The sequence below is a fragment of the Papaver somniferum genome, chromosome 7 (assembly GCF_003573695.1).
Source record: "Papaver somniferum cultivar HN1 chromosome 7, ASM357369v1, whole genome shotgun sequence".
NCBI lineage: Eukaryota > Viridiplantae > Streptophyta > Magnoliopsida > Ranunculales > Papaveraceae > Papaver > Papaver somniferum.
This window is the reverse complement of record NC_039364.1, coordinates 86,597,502-86,621,234: the sequence shown is the minus strand read 5'-3', so window position 1 is coordinate 86,621,234 and position 23,733 is coordinate 86,597,502. Positions and strand designations below refer to the sequence as shown.

Here is a 23,733-nt window from a genome sequence, read left to right as displayed (position 1 = left end):
GAAGAAGAAAGGGTTGTCCCTTATCCAACAGTTGGGGTGCGAATAGCAAAGAAGATGCCCCTCAGTAATTGAGGTGCCCCTTAACCAAATTTGAGAGTCCGAATAACACGTGTCCTCCGAGGGTGCCCCGGGCAACTTTTCGAGCCGAAATTTCCAAAAATATTTATTTCCAAAAAATATCTACAAACACACAAAACACCATAATAAGGACGAAAACGAGTACTAACAATACGAAACATTGAGGACAAATTAGACACATAAATGCATCTATCATAATCTTGGAGACATTTTTTAAGAACATGGTGAAGGATTTGATGTTTTTACAAGGATATTCTATGCTAATATCCATGATGTGAATCTTAAAAAATTGTTCTTTAAGACCAAAATTAGGGATAAAGTCATAGAAGCTGGATTTTTTTTGGCAAGTATTAAAAATCTTCCTATGGATAACCTCTCACTTCCAAGGCCAAAGGAAAGTGAGCTTTCTTGTGAGACTATTTACTTAAAGTTCACTGGCCGAAGGGTTAGATGGATACCGAAAAATATTTGGGCCCAAAAAATGACCAACACATTGGTCTGGTACCCAACATCTTCAAAATTAAGATTTGGTACCTAAATCCGTTATTGACCGTCAAGTCAAGCGGTTGACCATACAAAGTTACGGTTATGGTAACAGAACCTACGTTATCACCTTATTAGAGCATCCACAATGGACGATCAAACCTATAAATTTGGTCAAGAAACGAGACACAGCGGGACAGACTATCGAGTAAAAGCTGGACCAAAACCAAATCCCAGACTATATTTGGTCTGGGACCAAGACCAAATCCAAATGTAGTCGAGCGAACGTATAAAGTGATCATGTGATGGGGCGTACGTATAAAGTGATCTTGTGATGGGACGAACATATAAAGTGATCCTTGTGATGGGGCGGACATTATATGTGATCCTTGTGATGGGGTGAACATTATATGTGATCCTAATCAAGTTTACTCTTCCATCCTAATATAACACCACGGAGTAAAATCAAATTTAGTCGTTTTTTTTGTTTGGCCTTTTATTTTGATCGCACCACTGCAGTTGCTCCTAGCCTTAAAAATTACGGCATTGTCTCCGATTATCCTAACGTCCGGTATATCATCACTGTTTAGATCTAAGACAAACCAGAACCAAATCTCATAACGAATTCTCTGACATCATCATCGTAAATTTATTTGATGAAACGCCACGGGCTATGGCCACCACCATCGATCTGTAGATCTTCACTTGAAATTTTTTCCGGCAACGGTGCTGCCATTGAACAACTCTCAATTACTGCTACTTATTCTTCTTATCCTCCTATAAAAACTCATAAAGTGGAGGAGAATTATTTATCATAATCATTCCTAAATATTATAGTCATATCAGGAGCAAAAACAACCAATGTATAGAATTATTAAATCTACTCTATGTTCATTTTCTAGTAAGTGATGAAACCCAAACTTAATATTAGCTGCGGCCTTCTTGTTTGATTAATGTTTTTGGAGAGAATTAAATCATAATTTGGGTCTTCAATTCTCATTTGAATAGATAAGAATTTTGTCAGACATTAGAAGCTTGAAGAGAATTTGCAGTTGCTGGAATTAAAAATTCCAAACTTATGTTTTAGGTGGTTTTCATTCGTTGGATCTACAGATGAAATGGAAAAAAGAAACATAGCGTAAAGTGAATTGAATGTGTTGGAGACTGAATATGAAAGTGAAGGATTTTGCTACGGAGAAAACCAGAGATGGGTTCAGTGTAGAGATCGCTGGGTTTATTGTTTTTATGTCATTTAGGCATTGAAAATGTTGATCTAAAAATTCGCAATGGCAGCTGCAGGTTCAAAGGAAAAAGAAAGTTATGGTGCTAAGGTGTAAAAGATTCCTAATTCAACACTATTAGTTTTTTATAATTTTAATTAGGGTCCGGATCATGGGACTTCCCATTTGAACGCATAAGTTAGACACATTTTTATAACCGTCGATTATGGTATATCCTACGGCAGTACATTTCAATGAGGTGGCATTCTTTTAAGCTATACGGCTTTCATCCAAGGCGAGGCAACAACTTAATTAAATAGCGGTGTAATTAACTAAAGAAATATATATATATATATCAAATCAATGTTTATTTTAGGGTTATAGTAGGGTCCAACCGTATTTTTTTTTATTTAGAGGTCCAAAATTAATTAAAACATGGAAATGACCATAATACCCATTGTTACCAAACGTGTGTGTTTACACATTCATTATATTGAGTACATATCTATTACACTGATTATAAATTCGAGTACATATCTGCTACACTTCTTATAAATTCGAGTACATATCTGCTACACTACTTACAAATCTGAGTACATATCTGTCGCGCTGCTTACAAATAGAACATGTATCTGCTAAACTGCTTACAAATTCGAGTATATATCTGCTGCTTACGAATTCGAGTATGTATCTGTTGAACTGCTTACAGGAAAAGTACATGTTTGTTAGAATCAATGATAAATAAATTAGAAAACGTTTTACATCACATATATTGTAGGATCATACCATTAATCTCTAGTATTTCTTTAATAAAAAAGAGGTACAATTTTGCATGATTGAACAGGGTGACATAACCACTAAAAAACTAACCAACAAAATTAATGTCCATAAGAAGCTACTGAATATCTACAGCAAATCCTGAAAGTGATTATCAAGGATCGAGTGATACATAGCAAACTAGAGTAACATATTAGGATGCTTTGCACAAATGAAAATGTAACAGACAACATTTCAATTTTCTTACCACACAAAGAAGCTGTCGCTTTCCAGGATTATCGGCTCCGTGGTTGCTAAATTTTGCTTCCAGAACCGCTATTAGCGCAACATTATCCTATACAAAATTGAATGGACAAATAAAATAATACATGGAGTAAGATTCTGGGAAAGAATCTAAGCACCAAATAACTGCATAAGAGACTCCCAAAGAAGAAAAATCACCTTAAGAAGTCGAGACAAAGCAGCTTTCTTCTGAGTGATTGGGACCACAACATCTGTCAGTGACTGAGCAGCCTTGTTGAATTCGACCTACATACAAAAGTAAACTGTTTAACATGTGAACCAACAGAGTAACAATAATTCAAAAGAAAGTCTGTCATCTCCAAACCTCGTATTTCTTCACATGGGAAAATCTGTCCCTTCGGAAAAATGTTGCACAACCATCGATAGCATAAGTCCCGGTGTAAACCTACAGTGAACAGATTCATTATCACAAACTGAATATTTGGAGTTTATGACCATTAAATCAAAAATTTCTGCAAGCAAACCTCTGTTGTCTTCTTCTTGTAGAGAGCTTGATAACCATGTTTGTCCAACTCAGGGGCGAAAAACTCATCAAAATGATCACTTTGAACCTGAAATAAGAAATGATTAGCTTTGTTGCAACTAAATCCTTAACTTAAGGATTGGCTATGTGGACATAATCTTGAATCCAAGCTAATACAACAATTTCATATCTAAATAACTAATATGAGACAAGAATAATCTTTTTCTTATTTAGTATTCCAGTTCATTATACATGCACTGGAATACCATGAAAAGGAAAAACCAGAATGGCTTCTGTCAAAATTATTTGATGTAAGAGAGAAGTTTGTAACAGTACGTCATATATGTACTGCATATTCATGAACTAAAAAATCAATTGCATGTCAAGAAGAAGTGATGAATCCATGCATATAACTGAATCAAAGCACATACTTTAGTATTACACATATGTACTCATGGATCAAACCCAAAAACAATAGCAAAACTCGGAAATATAAACGAATCAAAGCACATATTTCAGTATTACACATACTTACTCATGGATCGAACCCAAAAACAGTGGAAAACTTTTGAATATAACCGAATCAAAGCACATACTTCAGTATTACACATACGTACTCATGGATCGAACCCAAAAAAAATGGAAAAACTCTGAATATAACCGAATCAAAGCACATATTTCAGTACTACACATACGTACTCATAGATCGAACCAAAAAAATGGCAAAAATTTGAATATAACCGAATCATAAGAATTTTGTATCAGTACGTCGTATACGTACTGTCAATCCATACACAAAAGCAAACTGTATCAAACCTAAAAACATAATAGCATCATGAAAATCGATTTGATCTTCATAATAAAATCGGAAAAAAAATCAAATGAAGAAAAACGAACAAAATAATCAAAAAAGATGATTAAAAAACATACCCGGAAACACAAACAAATCTTCTCGTCGTAAATCATAACGATGCATAATCATCATCTTCTTCTTCTTCTTAATAAATTGAGTTTCTGTCAGTACGGGATATACGTACCGTTGCTTCATATACAAAAACAAACTGAAACACATCTAAAACCAACAAAATGGAAGTGGTATAAGTAAATCTAACAATGAAATGAACAAAAAATATGATTATTCATCTGGATTTGGTAAATAATCAACAAATCAAACATGGAGATAGAAAAGCGTAATCAAACACAACAACGATTCGATCGTGAAACCCTAAAATAAACATTGATTTGATAGAAACGAGAAAGATTGAAGAATTTTTTTTGGATCTGTACAGAATCCATTTGCAGCAGCAGTGAGAAGAAAGAGAAGAAGAAAACGAATATGAAAGGTTAATGTTCTTCTCGTGCTTATAATCCCTGTTAAATAGGGAGGTTTATTTGTGGTATTTTTAAATTTCGCATTAGTTATCCCGCACGTGTAAGGACCTGGGCTTAAAAAATTAGGTCCATTTTTATGTTTTCTCTTAATTATGGACCTCTGTTTACTGGGCTTTAGTGGGTGGACCTGCCACTAACTAAGAACACTATAATAGGATCTATAGGTAATTCCTACATATATATATTCCCATATCTTCTGTTGTAACTTCCCATATTTATCTACCACGATCTCTTTCTTTACGTTTCTGCTTGATTCCAAATTTTGTTTTTGGAGAAATTTTACCGTGATTTTTTTTCCCTTTCTTGTTTATGATTATTTTCCCCTTTTTCCTTGCGATTATCATCAAATTATCACGTCAAAATCTGGTATGGACGAGCCGCCAAATACTTTCACTTGCGGTGATGATCAAGTTCAGAGTGATGAGACTGAGGCCATGAATCATTCTTCAAATGGAAAAAATGATGTGAGCAATCTGGAGATTCCATATGAAGGAATGCATTTCAATACACATGAAGAAGCGCAAGAGAATTGTACCGAATATAGACGGCGAAATGGATTTTCAGTTAGGGTTCAATCAACAAACAAAACACGCGTTGGTGTAGACGAAGTGACATCAGTTTATATGGTCTGTGCTCGCGAAGGGAAAAAAAAGAAAGAACAGAACATTGAAGGAATAGATAAAAAAGGGAGAAGTTGCAATACGATCAAATGTGAGTGCAAGGCAAAGATTCGATTTATTTTTGACGAAGAACGTAGTAAATGGATAGTAACAATATTTTCAGATGAACACAACCATAAATTTGTATCACCAAGCAAGAGGAAGCGTATGCGCATTAACAGATGCATGCCAGACGATGCAAAAGATTTGACAGAGGCATTTAATAGGGAAAACATTCAAATTTCCAAAGTCCCATCCATTTTTGGTGGTGCAGACATAGGTTTAGTCGAAGAGATTATTGGAATCATTTACGCAATGTGAGGCATAAGAATTTGGAAGTTGGTGATGCCCAGTCAGTCATCAATTATTTACAGATGAAACAAATTGAAAATCCGCAGTTTTTTGGATTGACATTTGGATTTTTAAATTGCAGAGATGAAGGAAGATGTCAAATTTTACCATGTATACTGTTAGTTGTTATAAATAAACCACTCATTTTGCTATATGTTAACTGCTTGTATGCCCTTACCCCAACAGGACGCACTTTTTACACTCACATATATTGTGAAAATTGAGATCTTAGTCCTACTCTTAGTTAGAGGTTACTATTTCACAAGCATAATCAACCCCAAGTCATTCCTTTATAATTAGGGATGAAATATATACTCTAGCCAGTCCTAAGGTTTGGTTAAATGTTCATCTAATGATAATTAACCCAAGCACATGCTACAACAGAAAATTAAAGAGATAAATATGTAAGTAATACTAAGAAATATAGTCTTCTTTCAGGACTTTCGACAAACAGTAGAGTACCTTTGTTCTCTGATTTGATTTGAGCTTCTCTCAAAGCTTCTCCACCGTGTCCTTGGAATATTTCAAGAGATCCATATTAGCCCAATCTTCCATTCCTTCTTAACTTTGAAATCATCTCACGAAATTCTTAATCATCTAACTTTCAAACCCAATTAAGATTTTACTCAAATCAAGACCAAAATTAGGGCTCAACTTATTTCAAATAACAAACAATAAACCAATTAAAGTACATAGTGTTAAGAAAAATCATACCTGCGCATATACTAGTACGAATTCCAAACAATAAACTCAATCTCAAGAACAATCTGGAAGCAGGACCAAAGTAAAAGAGAGAAAAGTATGCATAGAGAGCTACTATAGATTTGTTTCCAAAGATATACGTCGGTTATCGGCTCCGCTCGGCTTGGAAAAAAGCCGTATAATTTTTAAGCCTAATAGAGTTCCACCTCATCAGTAAATACTTCCGTTGGATTAAGTATGATGGACGATCAGGAAATTAGGTCCAAACTATGTGTTTAAACCAAGAGTCCCATGATCCGAGGTGAAGGACTGTCAGGTCCACGACTTGATTTGAGGGTCAATAACAGATCTAGATACCATCCCTTAAATTTTAAAATGTTGGGTACCAAACCGATGTGTCGGTCATTTGCTGGGTACCAAACATTAAATAACCCAAAATATTTCCATGTTATTGAAGATTTTTGAGAAATTTGGAATTCCAAATATTTTTTCTTCCACCATTGAAAATTCTCGTTGGAGTCGAGACTTCGTAGAAATAGTTTATTTCCTTGACTTGGAAACTCAAGATCTTGATATTTGCGATTTAATCATTCTTCAAATGGATAGCATGATGTTTCCTTGCTTGATTGGGAGAATTTGTAGAGCTTTCAAGACTGCTCTAATTGGTACTTTTCTTGGTACCCCGACTCTTACGAGCAAGTATACCTTTCGACGGATGAGAATGAGTACTTGCAAGTGTAAGATAAGTCATTCTCCTTGATCATCGATCGGTTCTTGTGATCCTACCTCTTTGAGCCTTTTTATGAAATTCTCAATAATGTGTAAAAGGTTGTTGATGGTGGTTTTTAGTTCAGGGCTAAATTTGTAAAATCTTACATTTAATGTGTCGTCACTCTGCAAAGAAACGGAGCCATGTAAAAGTGATGAGTGTTCAACCTCTCCACTGGCGCATTTATTGAGCAACTTAATATATTCACATGAAATTTATCCAGAATGGTGCATGTAGCAACAATCCCAGATATTCTGTAAATTTCGGCATCTTGCCTATATTATTCAGTTAATATAAGTTTCTTTGAATGCTTTCTGTGCTATGTTCCCCGGCTGAACCCTTAATATTGATATGACATGACATTTTGTGTTCACTCACAGCAGAATAACGCGAATTTCCAAGTATCAAGGTTAAGGTCCTTGCATAAAAGTATTCAATCGGAAGGCATACTGCTCCCTGACAATAAACTTAAAGAACTCTATGAATTCAATCAATTTTGTGATAATTCAGAAGATTCAGATATTACCCTAACTAATTTGCAAAAATTAGGGTTTTACGTCCTGCGCAATATATTAGACCTCGCCTGTCGAAATTTAAGCCTAGGCGAACTAGGCAATTAATCTGCCATGGATTAGTAGGTGCAAAATCCTACCCACAATCAGAAAACAAGGAATAAAAGGAGCCGTGGAATAGGAGCAGCAACAAAGGGAGGTGTGTCCATGCCATAGGCGCCACTTACAAGTGGCCACACCCCATGCTGCTCGACCGACCCCTATTTCCCGTCGACCAACCAGGTCGCCTTAAACCCGCCACACACACATGAGTTGTGGCTGGGCCCATACTTGTCGGCTCTATTTTCATCGACCAATCAGGTAGCTTTAAATCCGCCACACACACTAGAAGTGCGGCCGCGCCCACGTTTGGTCGGCCCCCCTGTTTATTGACCAATCAGGTCACTCTAAACCTGCTACAGTATTAAAAGAGTCAAAATTGCGCCAGATGGTCACAATGCCAAATTGGCTTTCCAAAAGCCACGCCAACATGCTAATTGGCATGCCAAACGTGCATGCAAAACGTGCATGCCAAACATGCCACTTTGCCACAGTAGCATGCCGAATATGCCAGACATGCCAAACGTGTCACTTTGCCGCAGTAGCATGCCGAACGTGTCAACATGTCATAAATTGCGTGCCAACGTGCTAACCCACTTCTTGTTCGTGGCCAAACGCCATAACATATTCCAATTAGGGTATTCCAAACACGACTCTGCCTTAGTGGCATTAGTCGAAACCCTAATTTCCAGTCGTGGCCCAATTATGCCACTTTGGCCCTACAAAATGCCACGAGCCATGTGGGACCCAACAATCCCTAAAAACGACTCCATTCTATAATCACCTGTGGCCATCCCTGCGCCTGTAGTATTCTCATATTATGCCCTGCCATAATTCCTTTAATGTGGCCATGGCACCGATTGCATAAAGCGCCACCGTGCTGCGGCCATGTCACACGCGCTAATTAGGGTTTCGATATGCCAAACCCCAATTTAGCTAAAATTGCCACGCCAACTAGGTCAAGTAATTCTCCTAAGGCCTTAAGTTTGATATAGCAACAGGGCCAATATTGTCGGAGCCATATTTGGGTCTAACTCCAATATGCCAAAACAGCTGCCATGGCTACGCCAGACGCCACCATGCCACTGGCATGCCGCTATATGCTACTACACCATTGGCATGTGCCAATGACGCCACTGTGCTACCATCAGGCGCCAACAGAATGTGGCCATAATCAATGGCCATCCTTTCTCATGAGTTACAATCTCAGCCGTACAAATTCGCCATAGAATTGACAGACCTGTGGCAAGTTTTGGGTGACCAACTAAGACAAGCCAAATAGCATCACGTGCTATTCTCCTGTGCCAAGTCTCCTGACTTTGACTTTCCACACATAGCAACCTGCTACATGTTTTCCATGAAAACACTCGAGACATCAAACATGTCACAAACTAGGGGATGCTCATCAGGGTATTGGTATGGCGGTTTACAGCGTGCGGCGTGCAACACGCCCATTATAAAAAAGTGTCAGAAAGCAGGGCAGTTAGTTGCGGCAAGAAGTAGTGGGTGTAAACTAACCAGTTTCCTCCATAGTGGGAACATGGTTTCTGACAGTTACACATAACCCCACTTCTGCATCACTCAATCACTCCTACTTTCTACGAGATCAGGGTGCGTTCAATATGACTTGTATAAATAGGTTTTACCTATTTTGGACCAAAGAACAGTTTTGGTTAACAACAACACAGTATCCAGAAAAACACCAAAGAACTGATAGCTTACATTCCGCAAGCCAGTTCCATATTCTGATACAAGTCACAAAATAGCCACACCTTCAGAATTAACCGTTCTGGTCTCAATACTTTCTTTGCTTCCCTCCCTAAGACCAACCCTTCTCCTTCACTTTGTGACCGAAGCAAGACTGGAACGGCCTTGGTTTAGGCCAGGATTGTACAGATTGATCTCTCGAATCTAAATTACTCCCGTGCAGTGCATTTGTTTTAGGTTTAGATTCGTTTCTCATCCACACACCCAAATTTACCAATACCGGCAGAAATAGTTTTTACCCCAAAACAAAGGTTTACAAGGTAAAATATGCGCAACAACAATTGGGCTTGATTACTACAAAATTTCCCGCGATCAATGATGATATGAAAAAGATTCAAGCTACATACATTAACTCTGAAAGGGAAGATGATGCTTAACTCCTTTACTTACTTCCTCTTTTTGTTTCTAGTTAACTCCTTATAGGAATTTTATTCTTATTGTTTTAGGAGGAACACTAGCTTTTGGAGTAGCCTATTTATATATTCTACATTAGCTATTATCATCTTATAATTATTAAAGTTTATTTAGTTTATTTAGTTAAGTTTTATTTTGGAGATGATTGCAATACTTAATATTCATCGATTATTATGTGTATTTCTTATTTCGTGAGATTTATTCTTTTCTATCATATTTATGGTGATTAGAACGAATATCTCATATGCGCTCATAGGTTAAGCTATAATTGGCTAAAGAGGAGTAAACTATTTTGAGAATTGTAATATTGATCTTCCCACAATTATGCTTTGTGAATATATTGCAGGAATTCCATAAGATGGTTTTAGTTGTCGCCTTTCCTTCCCGAAACTGTAACCGGCAGGGAATAAGAACGAGAACTTTAATCACTTATGTTGAGTCATATCACTAAAGTTGCGCTCTATGTTCATAACTAGCTTAGAGAATAATTTTTTTCGATGTTAATTTTCTCATGAAATTAATGTTTCTTAGTGCATTTAACATTAAGATTGTTGTTTTTAGCTTCTTTGTTCGTAACTAGCGAGAAGAAAGAAAAATAATTTGGATACAAAAAATCCTTCCCTTGTAGTTATAGAAAGGTCTCTCATGTTGTTATTTTGAAAATAACATAAAATAGGGGAGAGTTCAATTTGAACTTGTGCTTAGTTGATATATCTTTGTGGGGGAATGCGGCTGTGGAATTATAGGAGATAAATGTAGTTTTATCTCTTCTTGATGAAGATGCTAAGTTTACTTAGTGGAATCTTCTAAAAAGTTGGTATGTTATCTTTAGTCTCGATAATTTCTTTGTGAAGTTCATTACGATCCCTTATTTTTCATCTTTGCCAATTTTCTTGACAAAAAAGGGGGAGAATTATTAGTAGTATACTACTATAACATATGGTTTTTCAGAGCATTAGTGAATTACAAGCGTAGGTTTCACCTATTATGAAAAAGAGATAAGTAAAACTAAGGGGGAGAAAATATCACCGTAGTACGCTTCAAAGTTTTGGTACAATTAGACTTTGAGGTAGGTATAAATACTACGCGTCGATGTAACAACCATTGAGTAGATTGACTTTGTCATTCTTGGAAGGAAAATTAACAAAGGTGCCCTCATTTTAAGGGCCGATAGACAAAAATGACCACATCTTTCTCCAAATTAAAAAACAGTCTCTCTGTTAAGTCAGACATCCATTGTCCGTTTAAATTTTGAAAAGTCAAAATCTCGTCGCCATAAATGTGATTATACGGTTAAGAGAGTATTAGTGGTATGGTTATGTTTTTAACCTTGAGTTATATCTTATCAATCTACCAATGAAGTGATTAACCTTGTGAATGTGATTACTTCTTTCATTTGTTGTTTCAGAAAACAGTCAAATCAGAGTTAGGACTTTTCCCCAAAACCTATTGATAATTACAAATATTTTTTCTAATCCCTTTACTTGTTCGAAGATCGACAAAGGTTTTCGATTTATCTCAAGAAGAATATGGTTAAGGACTTAGGGCTTCTGATTGGAGTGAGGATAAATCCCCCTATGATACACTTGGTACGCAAACGAAATGAGAAAAATCCAATATTTTTTTTCTTTTATTTTTGATTTATATAAATTATTTGATGTTTGATTTTTGGATTTGCAGAATTAGAAAGATATGTTGATGAAAAGAAAGCAACGTTCTCTTACAGACGCCTCTCTAATTTTATCAGCCCAATTGTTAGTCAATTGCCTAGCAACACCTTTGTTGATTGCTCAATATATCGGATTTTTTTCTTTGTTTATTAACTTTTGGGGATGAGTTCACTTTTTGCACGATAATGGCATCCTTTGCATTTTCGCTCCATAAATTCTAGGAACGGTTGTACTGGTTAGAAAGAATTCATTGAAAGTGAATTGATTTGTGTTGATTTTTTTTTTTGGTTCAAGTATATAAGGGTAGAGGAACTCTTGAGAAAGGTGAAACAGCTGAAGCTCGATTCATAAAGATACAAGCAGCATATGAATTTTTCATAGACGAGGAGAGGTGCATAAAATGCCTGTGTTAATGCTATGGAGGTACATATTGTTATCCTCGTATTAATCATGATGCTCTTCTTTAATTTTATTAATCGTGTTACATCTTGATAAGGTGGCATTGACATTGGCATTTGGGGCTCTGTTAAGCCACTATTACCCAACACTGAAATTAGTTTACTTGTCACTTTTCCTGCACCCACCAGCAGTGTAGCTTAAGTCCTTTCGAGCATCTAGTCATGAAAGTTTTCCTTTTCACTTTTCTATCTTCAGTTTACTGAATCTTTTCATATATAGGATTATGGTTTTCATATTTTAGTAAATTATATTTGTTAATTGTGAATTTTCTTTAAGGGGTTTTAGTTTTTTATGGTATATCATGTCTATTGGAGTGATGTGGTAGTAGCAAGCATGATTCAAGTTAGTCCAAACAGATGAAATTGCTAGAAACCTCTGTGATGATTGATGAAAATGATAGTATACCCCAAACTGTAGTAGGAATTCAACATGATTTGGATACCCATTTCATAGAGTTACTATTTATAGCAATAAAGAACCCTCGAATTTTAGATTAATATAATAGGTGATATGGCTGTCGCAGAGAGCCGAACATCAACAACATAAGTTGAATGGTCGTGTACGGTGCCTCTCTCGTACAAAGTTAAAGTAACATTCTAGAATGTGTTAAATAGGAAATGGAATATCTCATCTTTCGTGCAACTTTTTTTTCCTTCCAGCATGGTCTGAACTTTTACTTATATCAAAGAGGTTTTCCCTCCTCTTTATTACACTAGCTTTAGTTTTCTCAAGGATTAGAACTTCTATCCCACCACTCATCTTGATGAATAACATAGAAAAAAATATCGCTAAATTTTTTAAAACCATAATTCACTATAAAATTGTGGAATCATTCTATCATAATGAACTACTATGTAATGATTGGATACTTCAGGACCCAGATGAGGAAAGAATGATACTGACTAAAGAAAAGAAAGCATCCTAGGAGGTCCATATCTTAACTTCTCGTCAACTAGCCCCTACCTTCCGTCCAATGCCTCATTTATGAAGATGAACAGATCCATAGTATGTTCAGCTGCTCCAGCATTCTCAAGCGGCACACAATAGTTATGAAAAACAGGGTTATAATGTGGACTATAAAAAAACACTCATCACTCAAATTCTAGCGTCCGAAGGAGAGATCGCATAAATGATGAAAATGATGCGATGTACCTTGTTGCTACTGGATCAAGTGATGCCCTCCTTCGTCCATGAAGCTCATCTGTTTGTCACACAATTATCAAATATTTTTGTAAATTTTAACTATGCTATAACAGATAAGATACCGAGGGCAATTGTGGTTTTTATACTATCAATGGAGGTTGAAGAAGAATTATGTCTAATTAGAAAAAAAGTAGATCTACGAGTCTATGGTGTCTATTTTTTGGTTCGATAAGATTTTCACATGTATTTGTCCGCCTTGAAAAGTTAATCGGGGCCACTGACTTCAAAATGATTTTTACACGTGTTACATTAACTATGGTTAAGTTTTGGAGTCGAAAATTTTGGTATCTTTTGTTTGACTTTTTTTTTTTTTTTTACCGTTAGATGTTTGTAAAAAAAAAACGGGATGTAAAAGTTTGTGACAGGACATGTTCGCAATTTGTGGAAAAACGGGACAAAAATGTAAAGTGTACACTATAGTGAGGTCACATTAGTAAATCACCCTTCTCGGAAATCTCTAAACGAGCATTCTCATAAGTTGCTATCGCTACAGATCTTCAACAACAAGGGTGTTGAAACGATCATATGCAGGACCATAGAAGAACTTGAAGAACGAAGAATTCAAGCAGACTTTAAAGATTCAAAAAATCAAACATATGGATATTTGAGATGAAAGGTTTATTTTATTGAATCCATATGCACTGATAGTTTTGTCACCAAAATTGACCAGGGAAATTTTTAGAGCACTGCTCGGCCGAACTCGCAAGTTTTACCATCTCAAGCTTGTTACCAATGGTAGTTTCACAAAATTATATGTTGATTTTTAATATACTAAAGTCAAGTCTCGGATTAGGATTAAAGTGTGGTAGTCGAGTATCAGACATGACTAAATAACCCTAGAAGATTGGAGGCTGAAGTACAAACGAAGACATTTGCGAGAACTTCATCAACACAGAGGTTTGTGAAGACTGGACTATCCTGTTTACTCACGTCATTTACCATTTTATCTTATGAGCATGTCATATGATTTTAGTACATTTAATATTGCAAAGAATAAATTTCGAGCCAAACTTGTCTAGATAAATCTCTCGAAATATAGTTCAAGCAATGGATGTTCTTAGATCCTTAACAATCTTGGTTAAGAACAATTTATTGTTTATGAACTATTTTTGTTTCAAGCCGATCATTTGTAAATTGCCCAAGCAATTTTATGTTGTCTATGGATGTCTATTAAGAAAGTTTCAAATCATTTAAAGAGAGTTTTCAGAACAGTCTGAATTCAGCGAACATGACCCAGTACGCGTACCCTGTTGATATGAGTTCGGGAATAGAGGAGGTATGCATACCAAGTACGTGTACCCTTGGGTCTGAGTTTGCGAGCTGGATAAGGTACACATACTCAGTACGCGTAACCTTGGAGGATACATTCGTGGACTTTCCATTGGTATGCCTACTACAGTTCTGATTTAAGCATAAGCTCATGAACTGTTTATAAATGTGTTCAGTTGTGCTACAACTCTTATAAACACTTTTAAGACAACTTTTTTCACAAAATTTCTTGAGCTTGTGCATCATGGTTTAAGTTTTGAGTGTTATTGAACACCATTTATGCTTGTAAGTTTAATAGGCATTCTTGCCAGCATGAAACGTCATTGTGCACGATTCCAGAACCCTAGACTAAAGTGCATATTCTTTTATGTAATTTCAAAGCGTACTTTTGACATGTTACATGGATTCTTAATACAAATTTCATCTAAACTGAGAAAGTGTTCGCTTGAATTCCACGCAACCCTTGAATTCAAAGTTACATGGAGCCTTGATAATCTATAAAGAGAGAGACTCATGCAACAAGATTTTTCGATCCTTGGAACTCTATAACCTAGGTTTCTTTGTGAAACATAATTAAGTTATGAATTTTAAGATTTTACTTAGGGATCCGTGAAGCTCGACCAGACCATCTTTTACTTGATAGTTTGTGTATCTGAATCTTGTTTTTATTGATCTTTGTGGTTTTAGTAATCTCAGATCAGGAACGAGACAGATAGAAATCACTTCGTCCTAGACTTTTGTGATTCCTAAAGATTGCTATATAAACTATTCTTTGATTTGTTTGGATTACTCTTGAGAGGTGGCTAGTAATCCAGGCTTCTCAGCTAACTAATTGTAAGGTTCCGGATTCGCGAGGTTTACTGGACTTTGTCTATTGTAAACAGATTTCCAAACCTAGATTGAAAAATCAAAATGGAAATCAAATAGGCTTATATGAAGTATTCAATGAGGTTGAAGCAACTCTTAAGTTATAAAGGACGTCAGCTAAGAGAATCAAGTGTGTAAAATCATACGAGGTTCAAGAGACGTAAGGGATACGACTGCAACTGAATTGCTTAGAGGGTTAATTCGGTTTTAACTGCATTCCAGTATGAAGTATGATAGTAGGCTATAATGTCGGTAGCGGTTTAATATGATATGGTGTCCAAAGCTGGACGAGGTCCCGGGGTTTTTCTGCAGGTGCAGTTTTCCTCGTTAACAAAATTTCTGGTGTCTTGTGTTTTTGCTTTTCCGCATTATATTGTTTTATTTTTATAATATGAATAACACAAGTAGTACATTATCAATCTAGATAGTTTAAGTCCTTATTAATTAAGATAAATAACAAGACTTGTTCTTGTTGAATTCGCATCTTGAAAGATAGATTGCAAGTTTCATATTTGTTAGGATTCAGATCCTCTTAATTCTTACATGACTAGATTGATATTGGATAGTGATTTTTGAGATCGTTCTAGAACTCTTCTACACAATTAGGTTCATAGGTTTTTAGCCTAAACATATTGATTGTGGAAGAGAAAGAGATAAACTCTCTATATAATCTTATTCAATGGTGTTTACTATGACCTACCTGTTGTATTAGGTTTTGCCTTATATAGGTTGTCGAACGAAAAATTTGATGGCATACTTGGTACTCTCTCTTTTTCAGTTTTTACCCCAAAACAATCATCAAATATATTCGGTGTAGGAAATTTCCTGAAACTAAGGTTCACTAATGTACTAAGTAGCCATAAATCTTATCTAAGTAGTCATATGACTAAATTTTCAAATATAACTACAATTTCAAAAGTCTTTTCAAGAAATCGAATTGAAAATGCTGACATTGATGAAAAAGAATGAAACCAAAAACCCTACCAGCAAAATTTATGCAAACAACTCTAGTTGTACTAATAACATCATGAATTAGAGGAAACTAAAAAATTCTAGATTTTACCTTTGAAATTAGGAAGTACATAACACACACAGGCGGATACATCTTATTGCCGATGGTTCTGGTAGTTGTTGTCTAGCTGATTATATGCAAATAAGATCATATCCTTATACATCCGGAGATCAAAAATTTAGTAAGTTAGCAAACTGTGAAAAAAAGTCAAAAAGTTTCTGACAATATGCATAGGAATTATACTACAAGGGCTTAAAAATTTAATTGCACTCAACAAATAACTCTGTTAACTGCTATACAAAATCTAAACCGGTTTTTGGCTAAAGAAAACGTCAAACCCCATTTACACCAAAAATCTCACTGTTCCAATGATCAAACACTCTTCGGGTCTTCATGATCCATACGACATCAAAGGCCATCCACCATATAAGTTATGGGCGTTTGCAATCCCAAATGCCAAAATGCAAGACAGGAAACAAAAAAACGTGATAAATGGATCACAACATTGCAGAAAATCCTAAAATTTATGGTTTTCCAGATCAATTTGGGATCTAAATTTTATAGAAGTGAATAACTCCATATACATAAGAACATGCCCGTGAACTCCCAAATTTTATAATAAAATACGTTCTCAAGGTTAATAGCGCAACTTCTTTTAATTGAGAAGAAAACATTTGAGCATACAAAATTCAGGTTCAGAAATGATTAACAAAAAAGTTTTTTTAGGTGTGCAAAAATAGGTATAATAACCGAAAAGAAAACAGTTGAACATACAAAATCCAAGTTCAGAAATGATTAACAAAAATTAGTATTAATATAATTTTTTTTTTGAAATGACCTCCATGGAAAAACCTGGACAATCTGAAAATGCATAATGCCCGACCAGAAACCTAAATAACAACCATATAAGAACTCCATCCACTTGCGCTCCATGTCAAGGACCGGTATCTAACTTGACTGGACAATACATGCTATGTACCGATATCTAGTATTCTCGTTCTTTGCTAGTCATTCGAAATTGCCGAGTACAAACACGAGCTTTAGTTGTTACTTACTTGTTAGCGACAAGCAGAGTTGTCACATGGAAGTGCCCATATTCATGTCATTTATACATCAAAAAAGGTATTGATATCAAAGCCGTTCTCTTCTCTCCAAAACATACAGGAAAGAACTGTAAACCTACTTATTTCTTTGTTTAGAATCCTTGATCTGTCCGGATTAGATTTGATTTTTCAGATCTGCCGGGCAAATCAAGCTTAGTACTATTAGTTTTTATAATTTTATTCAATAAAACAAATTGTTGATCCAACAATTTTTCTATTTAGTTTTTTTTAATATCTTGCTTTGATTGATCTAATGACTTCTCCATGTCATCTAGATTTGTTATATATTAGCCAAGTTGGTGTTTTTTTGTGGTACTGCTGCTTCATTGTTACCAATCACATTTTGGACGATGATCTTCTTCAACAAACAAGACCAAGATTGGCAGTGATGATTTTATTTTAGGCATATTACTTCCTTTACATGGAAGCATCTAACATATATGATGTTAATGATCAAGAATCAAAAGATCATGAATCAAAATGATTTGAATTAATGACCATTAGAAGGATGTCAATTTCGTCGACGGAATGTAAATCAGTACAATTTCGGTTTTTCGTTTCTTTAAGTTTCGAAATCTGTAAATTTAGTACTAGGTTATTCTTTCTGTTTTTTAATGATGTAATTGATATTGATGTTACTGATTCCAATGGGTGGAATGGTTATTCTCCACCATTATGTATCCTTCAAACCTTAATTCTAATGGGATAACTTAATAAATTTCGGGTTGTTAAAATCCGTCTTTCCTTCAAAAAAAAATTTATACATCAAAAAATCTCAACAGACCGAGCAAAAAACCCACCAAACAACCGCCCCCACACACAAATACTTGTGGCCCAGCAAAACTCCCTAGGGACGGACCCACTAAAACTTACAAATTCTCAAAATCTGTGAGAAGCCGTTTTTCTCGTTGTTTTTTTCGGGGTCTGTCTAGAATAGCTGTTTATACATTTCCCAGCTACTGCCAAAATTGTGAATATCTTCGTTTTACCCCATTTTATTTCTCTCTCCATCATTTTTTAGTTTTTTTACTTCCCTTCGTTTTCCATAGAAAGATAATAATTTTACTTCACTTCATTGAATTCACTGCTTTCAAACACGAAATTCAAAACCCTAGATTTGTCCATATCATAAGGCTTTTCTTGCAAAACTTACATCAAACATTCTTTCATCTTCAAGTAAAACTAACCTTTTCTACACTTTCTATCTCGTAACAATGTACTATTGTTCTTGTTTAGATCAAAATTAATACCCTCTTTTGTTTTGTAAATTTTGGTCAAGATTTATTATTTGAAAGGCTACAACTGATTTTAGGGTTTAGTCTATTGTTTTCATTCAAATGGATCCTGTTATTGTTGCAGAAACGGTTCCGTATTTGAGGTTTGTTATCTCTCTCAGCAAGTTCTTTTTTATTTTGATTCCGCAACTGTACTTTTTTGTAAAATTTGTCTTGAGATCTTGATTGGTATTGTTTGAGGTGTTATAGACTACTGAATTCAAGTAAATAAATCATAATTAGTAGTCCAACATTAGAATCTTTGGTTTTGAATTTGTCACATTTCAGTTTGATGAGTTGCTCTCATGAATTGATGCTCAAAAGGAATCTTATTTGGCAATTGTGCATTGCTAAGGTGAGTTATGTTCAAATTTACAGAAGGGGACTACGGTTCTGGAAAATGTGGCCGTAAATATCTTTCGATCTGTTGATACTTGATAGTAAACAATAGTACCTTTATTGTATCTAAACATATCACCAAAAACTGAACAGGCTTGATAAGAAAAACAGAATGTTGTTGAACAAATAAAAAAAATAATGCATTGGGTGAGAAAGATTATGGGATAAACTGATAAGAATATTTGTCCTGTTATCTGCCATATTGCGTGAAAGATGTGATCATAACTGTTGTTTTCATCGCATGTGATATATCCGTCTCTTGATTGCTCTTGGTCCTGCCATCCTATTTGAAAACTATAAGTTATAACTTTGATTTTCACATGTACGTTGCTGTCCGAGGAGGTAGTCTAAACTCTTAAGGTTTCTAACTCTACGTCTGGTGTGTGTATGCTTCAGTTTATTCTCTGCCATCTCCTACGGGATCGCGTCTATGGCCATGGTTTTTATCAATAAGGCTGTTTTGATGCAGTATTCACACTCAATGACTCTCCTCTTTCTTCAGGTGCATGTCACTGTCAATAAATCTTTTATTTTCCGAAGTTATGTACAATCTAAATTTCTTCTCACCGATACGAGTGTTGTTAACTTTCTTTGATTTCTTCTAGCAATTGGCAACAACTTTGCTTATATACTTTGCCCGTGTTATGGGGTATGTAAACGCTAAAGAACTAAACTTGGTGACTGCAAAAAAACTATTCCCCGTGTCACTGTTCTACAATGCAAATGTGGCATTTGCTTTAGCTAGCTTAAAAGGGGTCAACATTCCAATGTATATCGCATTGAAGAGACTTACACCACTTGCTGTCTTGGTAGCTGGATTTTTCTCTGGAAAGGGGAAGCCTCCAACACAGGTTTGTGGTTTGCTTGTGTATAGACAAACTCATTGCTTTTTTGTTTTGTTTTGTTTTCTTCTTATGTATTTGCAAACTTGATGAAGTAAATTACTTATTGTCGTGTGGTAATGATGTAAAGTTGCTGAAGTCCTACGTAAACAGTGGCTGTGGCAACAATAAATTCTTCCACTATTTCATACTACCTCCCTGCACAAATGCTTCATTAGTTGTATAATTGTCGCATATCCTTACAATTTTTGCCCATCTTTTTGCAGGTGTCTCTCTCAGTCCTATTTACTGCTTTCGGGGTCATCATTGCAGCACTTGGAGATTTCTCGTTTGACCTCTTTGGGTACACTATGGCCCTCACATCTGTCTTTTTCCAGGTTAGTTTGATCTTGGACTGGCTGAGTCCTCAGCTCTCTTTGTTTGTTGATCTCATTCAAAACAGTGGTTATGTTTGTAGACTATGTACTTGGTACTCGTTGAGAAGTCTGGTGCAGAGGATGGGCTATCCTCAGTGGAGCTAATGTTCTATAATGGATATTTATCTCTTCCATTTCTTCTATTCCTTATCATAGCCACAGGGGAATTTCCCAATTCTGTGTACTTATTATTCGACAAGGTAAGGATTCTTAAACTTTTTAATTCTTCAAAATTCGAAATTTACTCCATTTTTTCCAGTGTGAAATTCACCATCCCTGTGCACAGTGTGGAATTTGTTTCCAGTATCTCATTGTAGAACTTGCCGTGTCTATTTTCTCGGGACCTGACTTTACTACCAGTAGTGCTACTCAAGTAAGGAACTTTGACTTACTTGAATTAGATATCCTGCTCTAACTTCAGTTAGGAGGATTTGGCACGCTATTGGTGTGCTTTCTGAGGTATTGGAGTTTAGGGCACTTCGTGGTTACTGCATTTCCAAGAGTTTTAGCTTGCTATTCATACTAAACGTTTCAGATGGGCAATTGGGAAATCTAAGCTGTAGATCACAAAATTAAAAATAAGAGATCTCATTTTAGAAAATTTGATTTCTTTTCAACATACATTCAAGGCTATCTATGTTATAGAAATATGCTACTATTTCAATCAATCGAAACATTCTATTATTTCTGACTAATTTTCATTTTTGATTGGACAGGCTATCTCGTTTTCGTTCTTAATGGTTCTCATTCTTTCGTTGGTGATGGGAATCGTTCTTAATTTCACCATGTTCTTGTGTACTATAGTCAACTCAGCTCTTACAACCACCATTGTTGGAGTTCTCAAGGGCGTCGGATCAACAGTAAGCATACTTCTTTAATGAGTTCGATTGTTTCTATTACGACCTAGCAAAACAGTCATCTGTATAGTAACAAGTCCGTAATCTTTTCTCTAGACTCTTGGTTTTATCCTGCTTGGCGGCGTGCAAGTACATGCCTTAAACGTTACAGGATTGGTCATTAACACGGCTGGTGGTGTGTGGTATTCATATGCTAAATATCAGCAAAAGAAAAGCAAACCAAAGAAGGTAATTACAGATGAAGAAGCTCATCATAAGTAATCACAGAAGGTAAATGCTCCATCTTGTTGTTGTCCTTCTCTTTTTTAATCAACTATGATAAATGGTACATGCATAATGCGTTTTACATTTACTAGAAATTGTGTTTAGAAATTGAACACAACATTGTTAGTTTTAAGGAAATACGGTAAACAGTTTGTGATACTAATAAATGTCTCAGAATTTTAGTGGGGTTAAAGTAGCCATTTCTTGGGTTTTCTGTTGTAGAATTCCTTTTCGCCCCCCTTCCATTTCCTCGTAAAACTATGGATGATGAAGTTGTCTGTGGAGAATTGAAACAGTTTGGCTGATTGTTTTATTTTGAAATAATATACATTTTCCTGCTCTTTCCAGCTTTTCTTGGACATGGAGTACTGCACTAGAGTGGCACTATCATGCTCATTTTAGCAAATTCTGTATAGAGATCAAATTATCATGCAATCAATTTGATTTTGGTCCATAATATCTACTGTCTATAAGTTATCACCAGTTCGGGCAACATGAGCTATAATCTTTGTGGACTTGTAGGGCCCAATTGCAACCAAATCAACAGCTCATCTGGTTATGAAGGTATTCTCCGTGTATATAATCTCAATAAAATTAGCTCACTCTAAAATTTGCAATCCCAATTCCTGTGATAGGATGATCTTGTATTATTGAATCATCCAAATACTTGATAATTGGGTGAAAAGTTGTAAATTGAGCTTTATATCGAGTGACAACGGTTTACAGGATGATTAGAATATCTCGTCAGTTTATGAGCTGATTGATTCGATTCCAAGTGGGCTCTACAATAGTGCACTGGCTCTTCAATCTCTGTATATGCATCAGATATTTTAACTCTATGTTTTCCTGTTCCAAAAAAAAAATAAAAAAATTCTTCTTAAAGAGTCATCATACTGTGTTATGAATATGTGTGTTTATAGTTATGATGTGCTTTCGTAGTTTACTGGATTACATGTTGATATCTATTTATGAACTCCCATGATAATTTTATCTAACTTTTACTTTTTCTGAGGAAGCAGGCAAATGTTATCATCTCCTGGACCCTCTGAAGAGTATATAATGGTGTTTCTGGTGAAAGTCAGAGATGCTTGCCTTCGAAAGGAAGAGGGTATCTTGTCAGGGGATACAAGATGGAGAGAACTAGGACAGTGCTAGGGTTAGGGCATAAAAGAGTATAAAGCCTCCGGGCTGTCGTCTTAAGGTATCTAGTTTGTTAAATTAAATCATATAGGGAGAGAAAAAGGATTTCATCCGGCCATGTAAGAAATTGTAATGTCGTATCTTGAAAGCGATTTTGTTCAATTGCTGGGCATTGTTAAGTTAAACATGAAAATGGAGAGAAATAGGATTTCCTCTGGCCATGGAAGACATTGTAATGTCCAGTTTTGAAATAGGATTTGTTGAATCGTTAGGCTGAAGGCTAAAATGCTGGCATGGAATATGTACAGCGCATGAAAATATTGAAATCATCTACAAAGAGAACTATCGATACATACATGTCTCACTGATGCAATATCTGAACGTACTTGGGATCTCAGTTTTCTATAAGCCGGTAGATAAGATCGGTAGTCTAGCAAAGATGATGTTATGACGGTACAATTTTTATCCCAGTAGATAAGATCGGTAGCTAAAGCAATGTAAACTGCTTGAATGCTTCCTCCCTCCAGGTATCCGCTTCCGTGCGGAGTTAAATCCGTAAAATGAGAAGAAAATGGAGAATGTGTATCTCAGAATATACCTATCGCTACCCACTATGTCAATAGGCTTTCAACCTGCTCAAATGAACTGAGAAAGCGCTTTCCCGTGGGCTTTATCTCGAATGTGCTTAATCTATAGAAATTAGAAAGATAAGGTAACTAACTATCTCGACTATTCCCCTGGAGAAATGAGAAGCTTGAAATGTCTTTGCCCACCCTAAAAGTATAGATTGCTCATATATTTTCTCAACGAAATCTTATTTGGAAAATAGAAAAAAAAAAGATTTACGACCGTGCTAAATCTTATTTGGAAAATAGAAAAAAAAAGATTTACGACCGTGCTAACTTTGACTAAATATTGACGCGTATTTGTTGAAAGTTTGTCTATTTGGAGATGGGAGCACGTGAGGAG

At 35.7% G+C, this 23,733-nt stretch overlaps 3 protein-coding genes across 8 annotated transcripts; 2 read left to right on the top strand and 1 right to left on the bottom strand.

Annotated features, from left to right (window-relative positions):
* Positions 1-2,243: 2,243 nt before the first annotated feature.
* LOC113292797 (carbon catabolite repressor protein 4 homolog 1-like) lies at positions 2,244-6,573 on the bottom strand. 5 transcript variants are annotated; one of them, XM_026541648.1, is made up of 8 exons: positions 6,441-6,573; positions 6,189-6,327; positions 4,255-4,396; positions 3,326-3,412; positions 3,166-3,246; positions 3,000-3,086; positions 2,806-2,892; positions 2,244-2,480 (listed from the first exon to the last, which is right to left on the bottom strand). In XM_026541648.1, exons 3-8 carry the CDS (start codon positions 4,288-4,290, stop codon positions 2,331-2,333), a joined length of 528 nt encoding a protein of 175 aa, XP_026397433.1. In that variant the 5' UTR covers positions 4,291-4,396; positions 6,189-6,327; positions 6,441-6,573; the 3' UTR covers positions 2,244-2,330. The 5 variants fall into 5 exon arrangements, with proteins under 5 accessions (XP_026397433.1, XP_026397434.1, XP_026397436.1 ...); XM_026541649.1 differs by having other exon boundaries at positions 6,189-6,323; XM_026541651.1 differs by having other exon boundaries at positions 6,189-6,291; positions 6,441-6,526.
* On the top strand, positions 5,085-5,696 carry LOC113294869 (protein FAR1-RELATED SEQUENCE 11-like). The gene has a single exon (XM_026543244.1). The coding sequence runs from the start codon at positions 5,085-5,087 to the stop codon at positions 5,694-5,696; it is 612 nt and encodes a 203-aa protein (XP_026399029.1).
* An 11,965-nt stretch (positions 6,574-18,538) lies between the features above and the next one.
* LOC113297809 (UDP-galactose/UDP-glucose transporter 7-like) lies at positions 18,539-23,117 on the top strand. 2 transcript variants are annotated; one of them, XR_003333722.1, is made up of 9 exons: positions 18,539-18,950; positions 19,642-19,747; positions 19,851-20,096; positions 20,354-20,464; positions 20,545-20,703; positions 21,220-21,363; positions 21,457-21,630; positions 21,973-22,188; positions 22,644-23,117. XR_003333722.1 is itself a non-coding variant. In XM_026546390.1 (8 exons), exons 1-7 carry the CDS (start codon positions 18,910-18,912, stop codon positions 21,619-21,621), a joined length of 972 nt encoding a protein of 323 aa, XP_026402175.1. In that variant the 5' UTR covers positions 18,540-18,909; the 3' UTR covers positions 21,622-21,630; positions 22,644-23,029. The 2 variants fall into 2 exon arrangements, 1 of the variants encoding a protein (XP_026402175.1); XM_026546390.1 differs by lacking the exon at positions 21,973-22,188 and having other exon boundaries at positions 18,540-18,950; positions 22,644-23,029.
* Positions 23,118-23,733: the final 616 nt, after the last annotated feature.

Bases quoted from the DNA above. Each gene is read 5' to 3' on its own strand.
- LOC113297809 (XM_026546390.1), top strand. From the start codon at position 18,910: ATGGATCCTGTTATTGTTGCAGAAACGGTTCCGTATTTGAG. The intron at 20,465-20,544 runs GTTAGTTTGATC...TTATGTTTGTAG, and splicing joins TCACATCTGTCTTTTTCCAG to ACTATGTACTTGGTACTCGT. The intron at 20,704-21,219 runs GTAAGGATTCTT...TTGATTGGACAG, and splicing joins TGTACTTATTATTCGACAAG to GCTATCTCGTTTTCGTTCTT.
- LOC113294869 (XM_026543244.1), top strand. From the start codon at position 5,085: ATGGACGAGCCGCCAAATACTTTCACTTGCGGTGATGATCAAGTTCAG.
- LOC113292797 (XM_026541648.1), bottom strand. From the start codon at position 4,290: ATGATTTACGACGAGAAGATTTGTTTGTGTTTCCGG. The intron at 3,413-4,254 runs GTATGTTTTTTA...TTCTTATTTCAG, and splicing joins AGATTTGTTTGTGTTTCCGG to GTTCAAAGTGATCATTTTGA. The intron at 3,247-3,325 runs GTTTGCTTGCAG...TGTTCACTGTAG, and splicing joins ACAAGAAGAAGACAACAGAG to GTTTACACCGGGACTTATGC.